Raw genomic sequence first — 22,801 nt, forward strand, 5'->3', positions numbered from 1 at the left:
AAAAGATGCAAATGACCATCCCTCCACAATGCCCACAAGCCACACCCACCAACCAAGCAGGAGTGAGCATGCAAATTAACCTGACAAAGATGGTGGGCTAATTTGCATACACAGGTGTCAAGCACCCTGGGAGGCAATGGCAGCCAGGGGCTCCCGGGACCCTTGCAGGTGGAGAGCAGAGAAGGAGAGTGGGCGGAGAGCAGGAGGTTTGGAAGACTTGGCAGAGCAGGAGGCCACTGGACATAGAGCAGAACAAGAGGGCGGCTTGGAGGGCGTGGCTCCCTCTGTCACCCCAGCTTCCTCATCAAAGCTGTGGAAACTGACAGCAGGGAGGAGGAAGTCCTACCCCCACAGAACCAGCCAGAATCAGCCGTTAGTCAGGCAGCTCTCAGCAACCTGACAGCCAGGACTCTCATTCACCTGCATCTCAGATGTGACAGTAGAGAGGTGGGACTATGTCTAAAGACCAACGTGCCTTTGAAGTTGAAAGAAGGTGGTGGCGACAACAGAATATGTCTAGGGAACAGTCATCAACAAGTACTACCAATTCTGGTAGTAACTTCCTCCTCAGTGAAAATGGAGTACATGAGGATGCAATTCTCGAACACAGTTGTGGTGGAATGACTGTTCGATGTGAGTTTTGCCTACCACTAAATTTCTCTGATGAAAAACCATCCGATGGGAAATTTACTCAATGTTGTAGCAAAGATAAAGTCTGTCCAAATGATATACATTTTCCAGATTATCTGGCATATTTAAAAAGATTAATGACAAAGATTCTGACAGTAAAAATTTCATGGAAAATATTCGTTCCATAAATAGTTCTTTTGCTTTTGCTTCCATGGGTGCAAATATTGCATCACCATCAGGATATGGGCCATACTGTTTTAGAATACACGGACAAATTTATCACTATACTGGAACTTTACATCCTTTGGATGGTATTTCTCAGAAGTTTGCTCAACTCTTTATTTTTGGATACAGCCGAAGCTATAAGTAAAAGACCAGCAATGCCAGAAAACCAGGGCTGCTCAGAAAGACTCATGATCAACATCAACAACCTCATGTGTGAAATAAATGAATTAACAAAATCGCACAAGATGCTACATGAGGTAGAAAAGGAAGCCCAATCTGAAGCAGCAGCAAAAGGTATTGCTCCCACAGAGGTAACAATGGCGATTAAATACGATTGTAACAATGACCCAGGTAGATATAATTCTTCCTGTGTAACCGAGGTTGCTGTCATATTCAGAAACGAAGATGGAGAACCTCCTTTTGAAAGGGACTTGCTCATTCATTGTAAACCAGATCCCAATAATCCAAATGCCACTAAAATGAAACAAATCAGTATCCTGTTTCCTACATTAAATGCAATGACATATCCTATTCTTTTCCACATGGTGAAAAAGGCTGGGGAACAGATATTGCATTAAGACTCAGAGACAACAGTGCAGGTGAATGGGATTTGGAGCTGTCAGGGCGCCAACAGCTACTTGACCAACGTCTGATTCTGGGAGGAATGGGGCTCCCGCCTCCCTGCTGTCAGGGTCAGGGGTTTGGGTGAATGGAATTTGGGGCTGTCAGGGCGCCAAGAGCAAGGTCTGGGTCAGTGCTTGTCATAGCTACTGGCTGGTGGTCTGGCTGGTGGTTGTTCTGGTTTTTACACCATAACGGTTGCTGGGCTTTTATTATATAGGATAGCCCCAAACTGGAAACAATTTGGTTAACCAAATCTTGGTAGATCCAATCCATGGAACACCACTGAGCAGTAAAAAGGAATAAATTTTCGATACACACAACTTGAAAGGATCTCAAGGGAATTAATTAGGTTAGGTGAAGAAAACCAAACTCTAGAGGTTAAGTATTATGTGATTCCCTTTATATAGCATCCTTGAAATGAAAAAACTAGTGTGTAGGACAGATTAGTGGTAGTCAGAGATTAGGTAGGAGGTAAGAGGGCGGTAGGTGGCTATGGCTATAAAAGAATAGCACAAGGGGTCCTGGGACAAACTCTCCTGTACCTTGACTGTGGTAGTGGTCACCCGATATTGCGGAGACATAAATACACACACAGACACACATACACAAGTACAAGTCAAACTGGAGAAATCTGAATAAGATCAGTGGATTGTATCAATGTCTACATTCTGGTTGAGTATTTACTAGTTATGCAAGATTTTACCACTGGAGGAAAATGGGTGAAGGGTATATGAGATCTGTCTCATTTCTTATAAATGCATCTGAATCTACAACTATCCTATATAATAAAAGCCTAATATGCAAGTCAACCAAACGGTGAAATGACCGGTCGCTAGTACGTGCAGTGACCAGCAAGGGCAGACGCTCAAAGCATGAGTTGCCCCAGCCAACAGGCCCCAGGCCAGCCAAGATGGGTGCCAGTGGGGGTTTCCCCCAATTGCCCCCCGGTTGCCCCGCAAAGGGAGGCAACCAGCGGCAGCAGGGCAATTGGGAGGAGGGGCTGGCAAGAGCGCTGCGCCAGGCCAGCCAAGGCGGGTGTCAGCAGGGGTCCCCCGACTGCCTCACCAGTCTCCCCACAGATCGGCCCTGATCGCCGGCCAGGCCTAGAAAACCTACCCATGAATGAGTTTCAGGCATCGGGCCTCTAGTCTTAAAATAAAAAATTTAGTCCTGGCTGGTGTGGCTCGGTTGGTTGCACCAAAGGGTCATGGGTTTGTTTGTTTTTTAAATATATTTTATTGATTTTTTACACAGAGGAAGGGAGAGGGATAGAGAGTTAGAAACATGGATGAGAGAGAAACATCGATCAGCTGCCTCCTGCACACCCCCTAGTGGGGATGTGCCCGCAACCAAGATACATGCCCTTGACGAATTGAACCTGGGACTCTTCAGTCCACAGGCCGACGCTCTATCCACTGAGCAAAACCGGTTAGGGCAGGGGTCGTGGGTTTGATCCCTGGTTGGGGCATGTATAGGAGGCAACCAGTTGATGTTTCTCTTTCTCTCTCTTTCTCCCTGTCTTAAAAAAAAACACAAAACTTCAGCAGATGTAAAAGACTGGTATTGCTGACAAAAATGCATGTAACCTGGATTTAATCATGAAGGAGTAGCAGGCATCAGACAAACTCAAAAACTGGCCTATCCTATATAATAAAAGTGTAATATGCTGACTGCTTAACCAGTCGCTATGACATGCACTGACCACCAAGTGGCAGATGCTCCGACCGGTAGGTTAGCTTGCTTCTGGGGTCCATCCAATCAGGACTGAGTGAGAGGGCTGGACACGCCCCAGTCGGGGCCTGCTGGCCAACCTCCCATGGTCCCTCCCCAGACAGCCGGCCCCCATTGGCCCCAATCGGAAATGGGTGAGATGGCCCCAATTGGCCCTGATCGCCGGCCAGGCTGAGGAACCCTACCTGTGCATGAATTTGTGCACCGGGCCTCTAGTAACTCTTCGTAAGTGTCAATGTCATGATACAGAAAAAGAGACATGACTAGTACATGCAACATAAAATCTGATAGAATAATCCAGGGTTTTCTTTGCTATAAAAGACATCATTAAGACAATTTTACAAAACCCAGAAAAAATCTATAGATCAGATTAACAGTACTGTATTAGAAAATACATAATGAAATATTTAAGTTTGGGGCACCATATCCCAAACTTACTCTCAAATGGTTAAAAAATGAATATACACATAGAAAAGGAAATATGGTAAAATGTTAACAGCTGTAGAATCTGGGCAAGGGAATACTTTAGACTATTCTTGCAATTTTTCTGTAAGTCTGAAATTATAAAGAAAAATTATAATAAAAAATTTTTAAAGGGGTACAAGATCCTACACAGAGCCTGGTAGACAAACATTCAATAAAGTAGTTTTCAGATGTTTTATACTGATTTTCAGGTGAAGAAACAAGTTGAGAAGCTAATAAACTGTCAGGAGGAACTATGGCAAATTGGTGGTAAGGTCAGGATCTAACTCAGGTCCTCACATCTGTTCCAGACAGAAGTCTGTGCTCCTTTCACGAGAACGAGGAAGGATGAAAATGTCACCCCTCCTTCCCACCCAAGGATGTGTATGGACTGTTTAAGGAGAGGATGGCATTATATAAAAATTGGCTTCAAACCACCCTCCAAGCAATTCACTTCTAGTTTCCTATGAAAAAAGCCTAAGACTGTGACAGGGACTTAATACCATGAATTCAGCTCTCAGGGGGATACTTTGCTTATAGCACATCAGACACTCAGGTAACAAACGTACTGACTTCTCTTTGTAGGGGCTCCACTACAAGCGGCACCTGTCTTTCCCGTGTTTTGTTCACCCGTTTGAAGTCCACCAAGTGCCCCGGCTGCGCTGGTCAGTGGGCTATCTAGGATGGCTATCGTCATACAGCTCTTCTACCAGTCCTTCCCCTGTCACCAGCACCCCTCGGCTACGCTTAGACAGGATAGATAACTGACTTTTAATAGTTTTATTTTTTTCTGAATAGATAATACACAGTTCAAAATTCTCATGGAAAGAAATGTGTACCGTGACAGGTTTCCCTCCTCCACTCTCCATTCCCCTCCCACTGACAACCAGTGCCACCAGTTTAAATACGCAACTTTCTGTATTTCTTCATGTTACTAGAATTAGCTAGATCACATTATGATATTAAGCTAACCATCTACCTAAAATACTCCAAGTGATCACTATAATTTAGTAATTTCCCCAGGCAGGCACTTAAAATACCCTTAAAGTACTCGTGTGGATGTTTTCAACATTAAAATGACTGAAGGTTACAACTTTTTAAAAATGTGAAAATATATTTGTATTATGTACGATCACCACAGATATCTACGAACTCCATGGCTGGTAAGCATCAATCATGAGCGTACTGGCAGCTCACCTGGTTCCTGTCGCGAGCATTTGTGTATCTGATCTTCTGGATGAAGTAGAATATGAGCCATGCTGAAGAAATAATCATCAACACGATGAAGGATATTGACACGAAGACCAGAGAGCCGCGGCTGAAGTTCTTTGGCGGCATCCGCGTTCCAACAGCTATTGTCATTTGTACAGAGATGTTTTTCTCCAGGTAACTCAAAATATCCTTACCCCGCAGTTCTGTAATCATGACAGCAATAATATCGCCAGTGCCTGTAATGTAAAATAAATACATATACATTTAAAAATCACAGGAACATCAAATACATAAAAATGCTTAACTTTTTAAATGAAATGACGTCACAGTTGGGTATATGTATGCTGGCTCCACGCGAAAAACTATACTACAATTTCTGCTAAAAGCAAGAGTTTTCAGATTCAACTTTTTAAATGAAATGAAGTCACAGTTGGGTATATGTATGCTGGCTCCACGCGAGAACAGGAATTTGTTTTGTAGCACTTAACTGTGTCTGTGACTACAAAAGAAAAAACAGGGGGACAATTGAAAATGAGGGCAGTGAAAACAGAGATGTTCTAAAAGAATGGTTAATGAAGGAAATTGTGTAATAAGTGTCTGGTCTGAGCCCTGAAGTCCTCACAGTTAGCTGAGAAAGACAGACATGAACAAGGCACATGCCTGGGTTTCAGGCTCAGTCCCCGGTAGGGGGTGTGCAGGAGACAGCCAATCGATGATTCTCTCTCATCATTGATGTTTCTATATCTTTCTCCTTCTTCCTTCCTCTCTAAAACCAATAAAAATATATTTTAAAAAAAAGAACACTGAGACTAACTTTGGTCCTAAGCCTAGGCCAACCGGAGGAAGGCGGCGTTCCAGCTCACCCCAGAGCCCGCTGGAAATCAAGCTCTTCCTGGGATAGTCCACCTCCAGCACTCCAGGCGAGTTGGGCCTCAAGCTGCTTCCGGCTCCTAACAGCTGTCGGAGGTTCTGCCACAGTCACAGACTATCGAGTCCCACATAATAAAAGCCTAATATGCTAATTATCCAGTCATCAATTCAAACAATCAAAGCATGATATGCTAATGATATGCTAAGGCCGCTCAACTGCTCACTATGACGTGCACTGACCAACCAGGGGGCAGACAGGCAACCGTCGACCAGTCGGTATGGTGTGCACTGACCATTACGGGGCAGATACTCCAACCGGTAGGTTAGCTTGCTGCTGGGGTCTGGCTGATTGGGACTGAGTGAGATGGGCCGGACACGCCCTGGGGCTCTCCTGTGGTCCCTCCCCCACCCCGATTGTGCCCTGGTGGGGTCCCTTGGCCTGGTCTGTGCCCTCTCACAATCCGGGAACCTCGGGGGATGTCAGAGAGCCGGTTTTGGCCTGATCCCACAGGCCAGGCCGAGGGACCCCTCTGGTGCATGAATTCATGAACCAGGCCTCTAGTTTAATTCTAAAGATGTTTTGAAGTTGCACTTCCAGTCACCTAGTTCTTTCACTTACATAATTTACTGTAGTTCAGTACAGGCAGGTGACTCTCCTATGCATAGCAAGAAATTACAGTCCGGAAAGAGGGAAGCTGTTTTACCACCAATCTAGCTGTGATTAATTGTCCTGTCATAAACTGAAGCTGTCTGGGCAACATGCAGCTTTTACAATTTGCTTTTCTCAAAGAGCCCAAAGGCTCTGGCCAGTAGAGGAAGAATAAACATTTTATTTTGGGGAAGAGAAAGTTATAACCACTTACACAAATTTGAATAAGGTCTGCACATATAAATGTAGACCACCAAGACAAAATACCCCCCATAACTTACCCTTTCAAAGGCTTCTTCAATGAATACTACTACTGAATATTTACTTTATACATTTAATTTATGATATTTAACTACAAGGACTATCCTTGTATCATGTGCAGTCAAAGATCACATGCAACTGAAAATAAACTCAAAGTAGCTAATTAAAAGTAGTTTTATGAAAAATTTAACCCAATGGAACATATATATACCTCTGTATTATCTTATTCAAAATTGTGCCGTCCACTTTATCAGAACAGCAATTCACCAGAATACTGATTAAAAACCCCAAAACAAAATGAAAACTGCAAATTTAAAGCAAGCAACCAAGTTAACATCTTAATTATCTTTCTGAAATAAAAGTTCTGATCAGTAAGTTAGAGCAAATCATAATATTATGCTAAACCATTTAAACTTCAATTTAGAAACGTTAGGTTTGTGCTTTTAAAATGTCGTTCAACAGGCAATGGTCTGTGGTGTAAGATACGAGGTATGGCTATAAAGTAACTGAGACGGATCCCACACACGACACACGACAATCAGTCTCATTGCTTTATAATCACACCAGGTACAAGCAGGGTTTTAGAAATCAGTTCTGAGGCTCCCTTGTGGAGACTCACGCTGGAAGAGGAGCAGGGAAAGCTGCACAGTAGCCAGCAGGGGGAGCAATCCAGTCATCTCATTCACTCAGAGACACTAAGTGAGCACCACCTCATTTCAGCTGGAAAGCTGTGAGGGAGAAGAAGTGTTTAATTATTTCAGCCATCCCTTCAGCAACGTTTATTGAGCACATACTATAAGCAAGGCTCCTTAACATTCACCTTTCAGAGAGAGGGGAAAATTACCTACTGTGAAATAAAAAATACATATATTTATCTCTATCCCCGGTTCCTGCACAGGGCGCCTAAAACCCTTGAAATTTCCTAAGTGACAAGCATTAGGAACCTCCTTTGTCTTGGCCTTTGACATTGGTTCCTGACACAGAACTTAATCCTTCGGAATTTTCTGGGTGATAGGAGAGCCTTTTGTTCTAATGAGTCCTCTCCTGATGGCTCCTGGACAGCTCGAGGATGGGGACTGGTCAGTAAACCAGTAAAACCAAGCCGGGGTGAGAAGCTTGGAACTTCCACCCCATCCCCCATCCTCGGGGGAGGGGAGAGGGCCCGGAGGCTGACTGAATGACCCATCAGGGCTAGGTGACCAAGACCCCACACAAACCTTGGGTTGGAGAGCTTCGGGCTGGTGAACACGTGCAGGTGTTGGGAGGTGGGGTGTCAGAGCGCTTTCCCTATACCTTGTCTTCTGTAAGTGTTCATCTGGTTATTTATCTGTATCCCTTACAGGGGTGGGGAACCTTTTTTCCTGCCAAGGGCCATTTGGATATTTATAACATCATTCGCAGGCCATACAAAATTGTCAACTTAAAAATTAGCCTGCGGTATTTGGTCGTTAATTAACTCACCCCAACGCCTTGGCATGGCCAGGCCCAAGGAGGGCCTTACACGGCCCAGGGGCCACACGTTCCCCACCCCTGCCTTATTATATCCTTTATAATAAACCAGTGCATGTATTTCCCCTAGAAAGGGGTTGTGGAAACCTCGATTTATAGCCAGTTGGTCAGAAGTATAGGTGACAATCTAGGGCTTGTGAAGGTTTCTGAAGGTGTGTGTATGCAAGGGGCGGGGCCTTGTGGGACTGAGCCCCTAACCTGTAGGGGCTGATGCTAACTCCAGGTAGTGTCAGAATTCAACTGAATTTGTAAAGAACTTATAAAATTCAACACCAGAAAAAGAGAGTCCAATTAAAAAGGGGCAAAGGAGCTGAATAGATACTTCTCCAAAGAGGACATAAAAATGGCCAACAGACATTTGAAAAGATGCTCAACATCACTAATCGTTAGAGAAATGCAAATTAAAACCACAATGACATATTACCTCACACAGGTCAGAATGGCTATCATCAATAAGTCTACGAACAGGACGTGTTGGCGAGGATGTGGAGAAAAGGGAACCCTAGGGCACTGTTGGTGGGAATGCAGACTGGTGCAGCCACTGTGGAAAGCAGTGTGAAGTTACCTCAAGAAATTAAAAATGGAACTTCCTTATGATCCAACGATTCCACTTCGGGAATTTATCCAAGGAAACCCAAAACACTAATTTGAAAGAATATATGCACATTATGTTCACTGCAATGTTATTTACAATAGCCAAGATTTGGAAGCAGCCCAAGTATTCATTATTAGATGGGTAGATAAAAAAGCTGTGGTATATTTAATAGGTGTACCGGTTAATAATGACGGATTTTGTAATCAAAGAAAACACAGTAACTTCAAGAGAAACATCAAAAGTGCTTTATTCAAAGTAATGTCCATCACTAGCTACTTTTCTTGTTTTGAGGCAAACCATTCAGAGACCCAATTTTCCACTACTTCGTAAGTTTTGAAGTGCTGCTCAGAAAGTGCGTGTGCCATCGATCGGAATAAGTGGTAATCTGAAGGAGCAAGGTCTGGTGAATACGGCGGTGGGTTCATACTTCCCAGGCAAGATCTTTTAACATGTCTTTAACTGGTTTTGAAGTGTGTGATGGTGCGTCATCATGAAGCAAAATTACTTTGCCATGTCTTCTGGCCCATTCTGGTGGTTTTATTCGGATTCTCAAAATAAATCCATTTTTCATCGCCAGTCACAATTCAATGCAAAAAGTTCTTTCCTGCCGTTGCAGAAACATTTTACTGATGACTTTTCGGTTTTCCATTTGTCTTTCATTCAGTTGATGTGGCCCCCATTTTCCTCCTTTAAAACCTTTCCCATTGCTTGTAAACAATTGTAAATTGCTGAGCAACGTTTAATCTTCCTGCAAGTTGTTTTTGAGTTTGACATGCATCTTTATTCAATAATGCTTGTAACTGTTGGTCTTCAAACTTTTTTGGTTGACCTGGACGTTCTTCGTCTTTCAAATCAAAATCACTTTTAAACGTTTAAACCAGCGTTCACAAGTATCCTGAGATGGAGCACGTTCACCATAAGCTCCCAAAGTATACGATAACTTTCAGCAGCACTTTTCTTTAAAATAACGTAATGAATTAAAACTTCCCGCAAATGATCTAATGCTTTTTTTTGGCACGAAATTCGACATCTTTAAGTGTAAAAATATCTATGATGTTAACACTTTTAGCAAATTTGACATATGAAGTTTTGAAGCTTGCTGTCAATATAACAAAATAGCATACATATCAAATCACATATATATCAACATATGTGTAACTCCATCTATTGGGAAAAATGCGCATTATTAACTGGTACACCTAGTACACAATGGAATCCTACTCTGCCGTCAAAGGAAGAACATTTTACCCTTTGCGACAGCATGAATGGGACTTGGAGAACAAACATTACGCAAAGTGAAATAAGCCAGCCAGAGAAAGACAAGTACCATATGATTTCACTCATATGTGGAATTTAATGAACAAACTGTACCAAGCAAAAGTGAGAGAAACTCACAGATAGAGAGCAGGCATACAGTTATGGTGGTTGGGGTGTGTGTTGGGGGGAGGGGTTAGGTATTGAGCAAAAAAGAAAAAGAGAACTCATGGACATGGACAACAGTGTGGTGATTGTGGGGGTGGTGGAGGTGGAAAAGGACATAGAGGAGATAAATGGTGATAAAAAAATAAGACAAATAAAATTTTGCAAAAGACTTGGCCCAGCTCCTGGGGGGATATTAATGCAAGAGAAACATGTAAGCTTCAAGATAAAACTAGGGTTAGATCAAGTAGTGAGTGATAAGAGTTAAAACTAATCCTATATAATAAAATGCTAACATGCAAATCGACTGAATGGCGGAATGACAGGGGGAGCACCGCTCAGCCAGAAGCCAGAGTTCACAGCTGGTGAATGCAGCAGTCATGGCGGGAGTCTCTCCCACCTCTGTGGCAGTTGGATATCCCCCGAGGGTTCCCAGACTGCAGAGGGCACAGGTTGGGCTGAGGGACCCCCTCCCCCACCCTGAGTGCACCATTTTTGTGCATCGGGCCTTTAGTCCTATATAATAAAACCCTAGTATGCAAATTGACTGAACGGCAGAACAACCCGTTGCTATGACATGTACTGACCACCAGGGAGCAGACGCTCAACACCGGAGTTGCCCCCTGGTGGTCAGTGCACTCCCACAGGGGGAGTGCCCCTCAGCTGGGCTCACAGCTGGCTAGCACAGCGGTGATGGTGGGAGCCTCTCCCACCTCCGCTGCTGGTGAGCAGTAAGGAGCAAAGAGTCCTGGACTGTGTGACTGCTGGCTTAGGACATCTCGGGAGTGGGCCTAAGCCAGCAGTTGGACATCCCCTGAGGGTCCTGGACTGCGAGAGGGCACAGGCCGGGCAGAGAAAACACCCTTGCCACTGCACGAAATTTCGTGCACCGGGCCTCTAGTTAGACTATAATGGTTACACCAAGGAGAGAGGACGAATATCTGGAGCATACATCACCACTCTCACATCACAAGCCCTTGGCAAAATACTGCTAATAAATCATGGATGTGGCCTCAGAATCCCGTGCATTTCAATATGCTCGGCAGCCAAGATTAATTTACCAGAGATGACAATTAAGTAAAAACCTAGTTGTGATCCCTGCTTTCACCTGTTTTTTTTTCTAAATATTCTCCATTATTATTCTTTAATGTGAATCTATGCTTCCACTGCTTGAGTTTGGCTACTTTCACAAACAATTCCCTTTTATTTGGTAATTTTTAAGCCCACAAAAAAATTTAACAATATGAACACACATGCACTTTTCATTCAGATTTGTCAACTGGCAACATTTTACCTTTTCTATATGTCTTTATTTTTATTGAACCAATTGAGAGTAATCATGACATTCCCTCCTTAAATACTTCAGCTTATCTCCTAAGAACAGGACACAACTCATTTATCATACTCAAGAAAATGAACTCTGATACACAGTGCTCTGTAATATACAGACCACACTTAAATATCTCTGCCTAGCTCTAATAATGATTTTCAGAATTATTTAGTTTAGCACCTAGGATGCAATCAGGTTGGTGGGCATGTGCTTAGTTATCTTGTTAGTGTCTTTGTATCTAAAGCAGAGGTGGCCTGTGCAGTGTGGCTCAGTGGTTGACTGTCGATTCTTGAACCAGGTAGTAACGGTTCAATTCCTCGGTCAGGGCACATGGAGGGGTTGTGAGCTTGATTCCTGGTTGGGGGCGTGCAGGAGGCAGCCCACCAGTGATTTTCTATCATCACTGATGTTTCTATCTCCCTCCCTCTCCCTTCCTCTCTCTGAAATCAACAAAATCATATTACAAAAATAAAATATGTTTAAAGCAGGTCCTCAGTTACTTTTGGTTGCTCACAACATTGACCCCTTTGAAGAGTTCAGGCCATGTTTAGAAAATGTCCCTACTTTGGATCTGATTGTTTCTTCATGATTAGATCTCAGAAGTAAACATTTCTGGTCGGAATGCGACACAGGCAACATTCTGGCCTTCGAGCGCGCACACAGAATTTTGCCTTTACTGGTGATGGCAAATTTTATCAGTTGGTTACTCTCCTACAGTGGTTCTCAACCTTGGCTGCACATTAGAATCACCTGGGAATCTTTTTAAAATCCTGATTTCTGGGCCTCATCCTCCAGAAATTCTGTTTCTTTGTTATGGGGTGGGGCCACAACATTAGTAACAAAGAAACAGAATTTGCGGAGGATGAGGCCCAGAAATCAGGATTTTAAAAAGATTCCCAGGCGATTCTAATGTGCAGCCAAGGTTGAGAACCACTGCTCTACTACCTGCCAGATCTCTCCACTGTAAACAAACGCTTTTCTCTTTTTAATTAATAAGCAAACTATGGGGTACTTTCAGAATACCCAGTTCTCCAATAGGCTTTCATGTAATGCACTCAGCACCCACTGATGCCCATCTGAATCAGTTTCAATAGTTTGAAAACAGTGATTTTCTAATGCTAAAATTTCTTCTACACCGTGTAAAAGTGTTCTATAATCAGAGGCACTAACATATTTTGGTACCTATCTTTCTTCCTGTTTTAAAATTATGTAACTGCTGGATGGGCAATTTTTCTGTAAAAACCAGCGCCCCCGCGCCCCCAACAATTCTATTTTGTAATGGGAAAAAAGACAAGTAGGAAAATATGGTAATGCTGCTATAATCCAGACTACAAAATCAATTTTCAGTGGCCAACAAAAGGAAGCTCAGAATTAACCTCCTTTGGGCGTTGGAGTCAGAATGTCTAGATTCAAATTCCAGCATGACATTTAACATCTCTGAACTTTAGTTTCTTCTTTAAAAAAATGAGATCTTACCTGCAGAATTCATGGCGGGTGCTCAGTAAATGTACAGCGTACTGCGAAAACCAAAAAGGCCCTACCACAGAATTCTGGGGCTGCTAGTCCCTCTCTTTAGTTCCTCCCCACACCCTGGGAAGCACTCAGGCACCTGCCGACAACACAATCCGCCTGGCTTCCAAGAGGATTCGTGCCTCAGCTCAGGGAGTCCTCCCAGCTGGGAAATATCAGAAATCCACCCCCTCCACACTGTCTCTCACTTCTGGGAATGAATCTCAGAGCAAGCCCAGCTGATTCTCTCACTCCAAATGGGCAAACTCAGAAAGCACATGAATTTGTGAGGCATTAGGCCACAAGTATGTGGGGAGCCGGCACGGCCATGACATACTCAGCCCCAGGGCGCCTTATGTACCATGCCAGCTCAGCCTGGTTCAGTGACCCTGAGTGGGGGTGGAGAAAGGCTTAGAAAAGACAGACATGAGAATGAAAGCTGGGTCTCGGTGGGACACTGCCCCTCTGATGGACAGCGCCAGCGCCCACAAGCCGTGTCTTTATTTTATAGCAGATGCCACGAGGCAAAGTAAGGGTGTGATCAAGATGTTTACAACCTTCTCGTGGGTTTCAACCCCACTCAACTACATGCACCTGAACTCTATCACTCAGGCACGTGGGGTCACGTGTTTGGACCATAGGTTCAAGCTCACAGCTACAGCTGTTGGCTGTAATTGTGCTGGGAAGGCTCTGCCCTCCAAGCGGGGACTTGCACGTGGCCACGAGAGGACTGTGCCCCCTCATCAGTCCGAGGCTTGACCCTGTCCAAACCCTGTAGCCGCCCACAAAAGTGGAGAGGTGCTTTTCCTACACCAGTAAGCTTTCTTCTCTCTGCTTTTTTACTATAAGCTTACCTGTTTAAGGGGGAAATCTCTGTGCAAAATCCCACTTGGCAGAGGTTCCACGCTTTAACAATAAACTTGTTTGTTCAGTTCAAATCAACTGCTCAAGTTGTAAGAAATTTTAAAGCTCTTAGATAATTCTAGAAAATGTCCCATAAAAAAGGTATTTTTGGAGGGATGCTGCATCCTCACATTAAAAAGTGGATTGTTGGTAGCTCCAAGGATACCTTCGTAACTTCTGGTAGGTTACTGTCAATGGCGTGAGAATTATTCCTATAGAATTTAATGCCCTATTTATATGTAAAGCAGAACACTATATGTTGTAAGTCAAAGAGATGAAAACTGCTTTAAAATTCTAGAATGCTGCTGTGGAGGGAACTGTTAGGTGTAACGCAGGGATTATCTGTGTATCTCAGCGAAGTTGCACAGATCACGGCGCCCTGTCTCAATGAGGGACTCGTGTCTCAATGAGTCTGCTCACGGTCAGAGGCCTTCTCTCCACTCCCACTGACTTAACTGAGCTCCTCTCTGATCTGTATCTACATTACCTGCACTTCCTCAAACCCAGTACTCCCCATTCTTCTCTTCACTAACCCCTTAAAGACTTCAAGAGGGAGCCCTGACTGGGTTGGCTCAGTGGATAGGGCATCGGCCTGCGGACTCAAGGGTCCCAGGTTCGATTCCGGTCAAGGGCATGTACCTTGGTTGCGGGCACATCCCCAGTTAGGAGATGTGCAGGAGGCAGCTGATCGACGTTTCTGGCTCTCTGTCCCTCTCCCTCCCTCTCTGTAAAAAAATCAATAAAATATATTTTTAAAAAAAGCATATACCCTCAACAGGAGTATCCTTCCCTTCTTTCCACAATGCATCTTTAAAAAAAAAAAAGAATTCAAGAGAGAAAACAGGCTACATTCTTTTATGAAATAAGTATAGCAATAATCCTGACAGATGTAGATGATAGGTTATATCAATTATAGATTTCCTGCTAAGATTTATCGGTGGTTTGTCTAACATACATTTGTCATTTCTCTCCTCTGTTCAAAGCCTCTGATGTACCCCTTCTGCCAGCTAAATAAAGTTCAAACTCCTTACCCTGACATTCAAGGCACTTGGGAGCTAAATGAGCCCAAAGGTAACTGACAGTCAGGTGATAGCAGACACTCCTTATTGACCAAATGAAACTGCTGGTCCAAGTGACTAAAATAGTGGCTCACATGTCGTCTAAAATGGAGGAATGGAGGATAATGGAGAACGGCTTCAAGGAACTGAAAGCATCAACAAAACCAAGTGACAGAGAAAAGGGAAGAAGCATCAGTCAGATGACAGACACTGAAGTTGAGGGTCAAAAGCTACAATTCCAGGAGACAATGAGGCCCAGCGAAGTAGCTATGGGACCAGGCTTCTGGTGAGGTGGAATGGTCGGAGGACGAGGGAAGGAATTAAGGGTAGGACTGTCACTTTCCACGTGGATCCTGAAGGTGGCCGATGATGGCAGGGTTTTACGTGAGGAAGCCAGGAGCCAAGGCCTCTGGTGGATGTGAAGTGACAGGCAAGGCAGTGAATGACCGCGATACAGAGGAACACTGGTGTAGAAACAGAACGAAAGGCGAAGTTCTGTCACTGTGAAAGCATATTAATTTGAAAGCAGCTGTATGGAATAAAAACACACCAGCACCACGGTATCTAGTCAGTGCCCACAAAGACTGTCAAAGTACAATGGGAAGGCCGGGGAGGGTTGGGGTGGTGGTGGTAAGAGATCAACCGAAGGATGTGTGTGCATGTATATGAGCATAACCAATGGACACAAGACACTGGGGGGTAGGGGAGGCCGGGGGACTGTCAAGGGGGGTGGAGGAAGGAGACATATGTAATCCTACAAACAAAACACTAACTTGTAACTGCGCTAAAGCTTGAACCTGAGGCTGACATGGGCGCTGAGGAAGTTCTCCAGTCTCACAACGCAGAGCTAAGGCTCAATGCCCAGCACTCCAACGTCAGTGTCTTTTCTTCGTATACTGTCTCCTGATTGCATGCACTCATCATGTAATCTGTTTGTTTTCCCACATCATAAAAAGGGAAAGACGGCAGGAGCAAAGACCTGCACAGAAGAGAAAGCCACCTTCCTTCACAAGGACAGGGTTGGGTTTATTGGGAAGACAAATCACCAGGAAGCAGAGCCACAGAATCTTGTAGTTAAAAGAGTTTTAGGGGTCACTGTCAACACAATACAAGACCCCCATAAATTACTGACTCTTTTTGGGCAGCTGTTTCTGTACACAGGTGGTTTTGAGTATTAGAAAGGGCTACCTGCGTCTTGAAAACGGTGACAGAGTAAGCAGAAGCTACACTGACACTCCTCCAGGACAAACTGAAAATACAAATAAATACGGAAAAGCCACCCTGAAGACTCGCTGGAGAGCACCCTGGTAACCAAGGACGGAAAGTGGAGACTGCGTAGAGACTGGTAGGAGGGGCAGAGATGCTAAGGGCTGGCCAGGCTCCCACAGACAGCATGCGAAGGTCCGGAGGGATATCTGAGCTGTGGGGGGTTCCCACTGAGAACTGTGGGGTCTAAACCCCAAGCTGGGCTCTACAGCCCAGAGAACCAGAACTGAGAAAGGAACCCACATAACATCTGGCTGTGGAAAGCAGCAGGGTTGTTGTCTGCCAGGGAGATATGGCTGGAAATGCAGGCACCCACCTAAAGGGCCAACACACAAAATTCCGTGTGTAGCCATTCACTTTGGACTCTGGCAGAGTGGACTGGAGTGTGTGAGGAGAGTCCAGGGTTGCGGGCTGTGGGGTTGGAGCCAGGAGGGCAGCCACCTCGGTTTCCCGTGCTGAGTCATTCCCTCACACTGTGAAGGACATCCTTCTCTGGTGGACCTTTGCTATTCCAGCAGTTTTTGCCTGGGGGAAGGCAGTTGCCCCGCCCTGTTGAAAGACCTCTCACCCACACCATGGTTGATACACGGAGGCTAATCAAGCCTGAACACAATCAGACTGCAGGCCGAGGCGTCTCTGGAAGCTCTGAGTCTTTGCCTGGTCTCCTTCTGGGCCCAAGGTTGGGAACAGCAGACCCCGGTGCACATCTCGGTTCCTCCAAAGGCACCGGCCCCGCAGAGGAGCCACAGCTGTGATTGCTGAGAGCCCCAAATGGTACGCAGGGCAGTCAGAAATCATATCAAGCAGCGTCTGACACAGTCCTGCACTAGAGACGGGGAGTCGCAGCAGATCTACCTAATGCACAGACACAAACCCAAACAGGCAGCCAAACTGGGAAGACAAAAAGGCAATCCCCACTTGAAAGAACAAAGAGAATTCTCCAGAAGAAGAGTTAAACAAAATAGAGATAAGAAATTTATCCGATATAGAGTTCAGAATAATGATAGCAAAGATGCTCAACAGCATGAGAAAAGATAGCAACTATGAAAAAAGACGAGTCAGAAATAAAGAAGGACACAGCACTAATAAAGAGCACACTGGGAGGAATGCAGCAGATTAGGGGAAGCCAAGGATCAGATCAGGATTGGATATACTAATATTGTATACAAGAGATCCACCTCAGAACAAAGGACTCACATAGGATGAGAATGAAGGGAGGGAAAATAATTTCCATGCAAATGGAAACAAACAAACAAAAAAGGCTGAGGCAGCAATACTTGTATCTGACAAAATAGACTTCAAAACGAGGACCATCACAAGAGACAACAAAGGTTACTACATAATATAAAATGGATTTAATTGACATTTATAGAACATTTCACCTCAAAGCTGCAGAATATACATTCTTTTCAAGTGCACATGGGTCATTCTCAAAGATAGACCACATGTTAGGACACAAAACAAGGCTCTACAAGTTTAAGAAAATTGAAATCATATCAAGCATTTTCTCAGATCACAATAAAATGAAATTAACTACAGTAAAAACACTCAAACACATGGAGGCATAATAGCATGTTATTAAAAAATGAATGGGTTACCAACAAGATCAAGAAAGAAAAAAAAACTTCCAGGAAACAAATGAAAATGAACATGCAATAACCACAAATCTCTGGAACAGAACAAAAGCAATCTGGAGAGGGAAGCTCATAGCACTACAGGCCTACCTCAAAAAACAAAAAACAACACACAAAAAAACCCAAGAAAAATTAATAATAAACTATTTAACCCTATACAACTTAAAGAATTAGAAAGAGAACAACAAGAAAAGCCCTAGGTAGAAGAAAGAAAATAATAAAGATTAAAACAGAAATAAATGACATAAGAAACTAAAAAAAAAGATACAAAGAATCAATGAAACCAAGAGCTGGTTCTTTGAAAAGGTAAACAGATCGATGAAACACTAGCCAACAAACAAAGAGAGAGGACCCAAAAAATAAAATCAGAATAGAAAGCAGAGATGTAACAACTGACACTGCAGTAATACAAAGGATTGTAAGAAAATACTATGAACAACTATGCCAACAAGCTGGAAATGTGGACGAAATGGACAAATTCCTAGAAAAATACAATTTCCGAAAACTAAATCAGGAAGAATCAGAAAACCTGAATGGGCCAATAGCAACTTATGAAATAGAAGCAGTAATAAAAAATTTCCCAGCAAAAAAAAGTCCTGGTCCGGACAGCTTCACAGAGGAGTTTTAAGAAACATTCAAAGAAGAACTAACAACTATCCTCCTCAAACTATTCCAAAAAAATCTAAGAGGAAGAAATACTTCCAACCTCTTTTTCTGAGTCCAGCTTTATCCTAATTCCAAAACCAGATAAAGACACTACAAAGAACGAGAATTACAGGCCAAGATCCCTGATGAACATAGATGCTAAAATCCTCAACAAAATATTAGCAAATCAGATCCAGTAATATATTAAAAGATTATACATCATGACCAAGTGGGATTTATAACAGGGATGCAAGGCTAGCACAATATTCACAAATCAATAAACATGACACAGCACAAAAACAAACTGAAAGACAAAAATCACCTAATCATATCAATAGACACAGAAAAAGCATTCAACAAAATGCTACATACATTTTTGATAAAAACTCTCAGCAAAGTGGGAGCAGAGGAAGCATATCTCAATATAATAAAGGCCATATTTGGCAAACCTACAGCCAACATCATACTCAATGGGCAAAAACTAAAACCATTTCCTCTAAGAATAGGAACAAGACAGGGATGTCTGCTTTCACCACTCTTATTCAACATAGTACAAGAAATCCTAGCCACAGCAACCAGATAAGAAATAAAAGGCATCTAAACTGAAAAGGAGGAAGGAAAGCTATAATTATATGCAGATGACATGATATTGTAGATAGAAAACCAAAAGACTCCACCAAAAAAACTACTAGATTTAATTAATGAATTTGGCAATGTAGCAGGATACAAATTTAATACTCAGAAATTGATGGCATTTTTATACACCAATAATGAATTCTCAGAAAGAAATTAAACAATCCCCTTTACCACTGCAACAAAAATAAAATTAAGACACTTAGGAATAAAATTAACAAAGGAGGTAAAAAACTTGTACTCAGAAAACTACAGGACATTGAAAAAAGAGATAGAGGAAGATATAAACAAGTGGAAGAATACACCGTGTTCATGGATTGGTAGAATCAACATCATTGAAATGTCCATATTATCCAGAACAATCTACAGATTCAATGTAATTCCTATTATAATATCAATATCATATTTCACACATCTAGAACAAATACTCCAAAAATTTATGTGGAATAGAAAAAGACCCTGAATATCTGTAGCAATCTTGAGAAGGAAGAACAAAGTTGGAGGGATCACTATACCAGATATCAAGTTATACTACAATGCCACTGTAATCAAAACAGCCTGGTACTGGCACAAGAACAGGCATATAGATCAATGGAACAGAACACAGACTTCAGAAATCAACCCAAGTAATTATGCTCAATTAATATGGACAAAGGAGGCAAGGACATACAATGGAGTCAAGACAATCTCTTCAATAAATGGTGTTGGGAGAATTGGAGAAATACATGCAAAAAATGAAACTAGACCACCAACTTACACCATACACCAGAATAAACGCAAAATGGATAACAGACTTAAATGTAAGCTGAGACCATAAAAAATCCTAGAAGAAACATAGGCAGCAAAATCTCAGGCATCTCTTATAGCAATATGTTTTCAGATACATCTCCTAGGGCAGTGGTTGGCAAACTGTGGCTCGGGAGCCACATGCAGCTCTTTGGCCCCTTGAGTGTGGCTCTTCCACAAAATACCGACTTCTGTGCATGGACCACTAATTTTCAATCGCACTGTACATGCTCGCCCGCATGTGGTATTTTGTGGAAGAGCCACACTGAAGGGACCAAAGAGCCGCATGTGGCTCATGAGCCGCAATTTGCCGACCACGGTCCTAGGGCAAAGGAAACAAAGGAGAAAAGAAACAAATGGGACAACATCAAAATAAAAGGCTTCTATACAACAAAAGAAGCCATCAACAAAACAAAAAGGGAGCCCACTGTATGGGAGATCATATTTGCCAATGATACATCTGATAAAGGGTTAATATCCATAATATATAAGGAACTCACAACTCAACAAAAGGAAGACAAATAATCCAACGAAAAATGGGCAAAATAGACACTTCTCCAAAGCGGATATAAAGATGGCCAAGAGACATATGAAAAAATGCTCAAAGTCACTGATGATCAGAGAGATGCACATTAAACGGCAATGAGGTATCACCTCACACCTGTCAGAATGACTACCATCAACAAATCAACAAATGACAAGTGCTGGCAAAGATGTGGAGAAAGGGAACCCTCGTGCACTGCTGGTGGGAATGCGGACTGGTGAAGCCATTATAGAAAACAGCATGGAGTTTCCTCAAAAAATTAAATATGGAATCTCCATTTGACCCAGTGATTCAACTTCTAGGAATATATCCTAAGAAGCCTGAAACACCAATCAGAAAGAATACATGCACCCCTATGTTCATAGCAGTGTTATTTACCATAGCTAAGATCTGGAAATAGCCCAAGTGCCGATCAGGAGATGAATGGATAAGAAAGCTGTGGTACACTTATACCCTGAAATACTATAGAGCAGTAAAAATGAAGGATCTCTTACCCTTTGAGACAACAGGGTGGAGAAGCCCTGGGGTGGGGGGTGGGGCCGGGCTAGAGGGGGGAAAAACAGGAATACGGAATATTTTTAACAATAAAGGTTTAATTAAAAAAAAGAGAAGGGGCTACCTTTTAACTAAAATCTTGGTTCCTAAATGCCCATTCGTGGTCCTTGGTTCTCTTCTCTGGAGAAGCACCAATGAAGAGATAAATTGTATTTCACTTATTTATCATGTAAAATACCGTAGACTCTAAGGTACATCATCACTGCATAATGAAGAAAAAATCCTCTCCGTAAACTGTAAGATGCCATTAAATATAAGAAATACCCCAACTTCAAGCTGTACATCCCAGGACCAATGAAAATCCCTCTTCCACAAAACAGTCGTTCAGATAGTCACATACATCTTCCCTGAACTCACCTCAGTCTTTTCTCCATATTAACTATTCCTAGAGACTCAAATTATTCATTTAAAAAATACTGTTAAAGACTCTCTTACAAAAACTTGGAACTATATTAATACCTCTTTTCCTAAAGCCATTGAAAAGTTACAAGCATGATGCCTCATCACCCTGTTTATTGTGTACTCTACAAACAAAAATTTTGTAAACAGAGTATAACCACCAAAAAAATCAAGAAATTAACACTGACACATTACTGCTGGTAATGTGAGCGTCCCTTCAAGTTTTCCCAACCCCCCAACGATGCTCGTATAGAAGGCCAGACAGAGCCGCACACGCATTTAGCCAGCACAAAGCATTACTCTCTGTCGGTCTGGAAGTCTCCCAGAGTTTCCTTGATGTTCATGACCTTGACACTTTTGAAGGTTACAGCCCAGCTGTTTTGTGGAATGCCCCTCCATTCTGGATTTATCGGCTGTTCCCTGTGGCCAGGCCAGGTCACGCACCTCTGGTACACAGAACAGAAGGGATGCTGTGCTCTTTTCCGCATATGCTGCCGGGTGGCACATTTTGCTATGTCTCGTCCTGCTCAAGTTCACTCTGATCATTTGGTAAAAGTGCCATTCTCCAGGCATTTTCACTGTGAAATTGCTCTTTTTCCCTTTGTAATTATTGAGTACTCTGTGAGACCAGATAAATTAAACTTTCAATTTACTCTTATTTTTGAGATCAGTATAAACTTATGGTTCCTGTTTTATTTAATGGGCTGAAATAATTGCTATCATTATTCATTTGATGCTCAAATTTCAACTTGTTTTTGATAAAACACTGTTTACAGACTTTTTCTATCCTGTTTTTTTTGGGGGGGGGCATCAGTTTATCAATGTGTTTATTAAAAATAAACTGGTAAAATGAATACAATACTTCTAATAATAAAAATGAGACCAACATCTCACTAACATCTGAATATTATATTCACGGGATACAGCTCACGCCATCCTATCTAATAAAAGAGAAACATGGTAATTGGCATACGACCGCTACCCTTCCCATTGGCTAATCAGGGCAATATGCAAATTAACTGCCAGCCAAGATGGCGGCCGGCAGCCAGGCAGCTTGAAACTAACATGAGGCTTGCTTGCTTCAGTGACAGAGGACTCCAACATTCCCTGCCTGACCCTGCAGGCCTCTGAGCCTGCAGTTTCAAACATTGTAACAAATATAGATGCTAAACAAAACCCCAGAAACCAGCTTTCAGCCGGCTGGGATCTCAGAGCTGGAGTTGATACAGAGTTTCGATTATAGAACCGAAACAAACCAGATACCTGCTTTCAGGAGCGGAGGCCTAAGAGCTGGAGCCTCAAAGCTAAAGCTGGCCCAGAAAAAAAAAAAAAAAAAAGAAAAAGAAAAAAAG

General features: G+C 42.8%; 1 protein-coding gene across 3 annotated transcripts in view; it reads right to left on the reverse strand.

Moving 5' to 3' along the window:
- The window catches only part of RNF130 (ring finger protein 130), a 115,747-nt gene that overhangs the window by 84,821 nt on the left and 8,125 nt on the right, over nucleotides 1-22,801 (reverse strand). For all 3 annotated transcript variants that reach the window (XM_015571542.1, XM_015571543.1, XM_006775390.2), the window contains exon 3: nucleotides 4,870-5,120. In XM_015571542.1, the coding sequence (XP_015427028.1) occupies nucleotides 4,870-5,120 (251 nt within the window). The remainder of the gene's footprint in view (nucleotides 1-4,869; nucleotides 5,121-22,801) is intronic.

The sequence above is a fragment of the Myotis davidii genome, unplaced genomic scaffold (assembly GCF_000327345.1).
Source record: "Myotis davidii unplaced genomic scaffold, ASM32734v1 scaffold648, whole genome shotgun sequence".
Taxonomy (NCBI): domain Eukaryota; kingdom Metazoa; phylum Chordata; class Mammalia; order Chiroptera; family Vespertilionidae; genus Myotis; species Myotis davidii.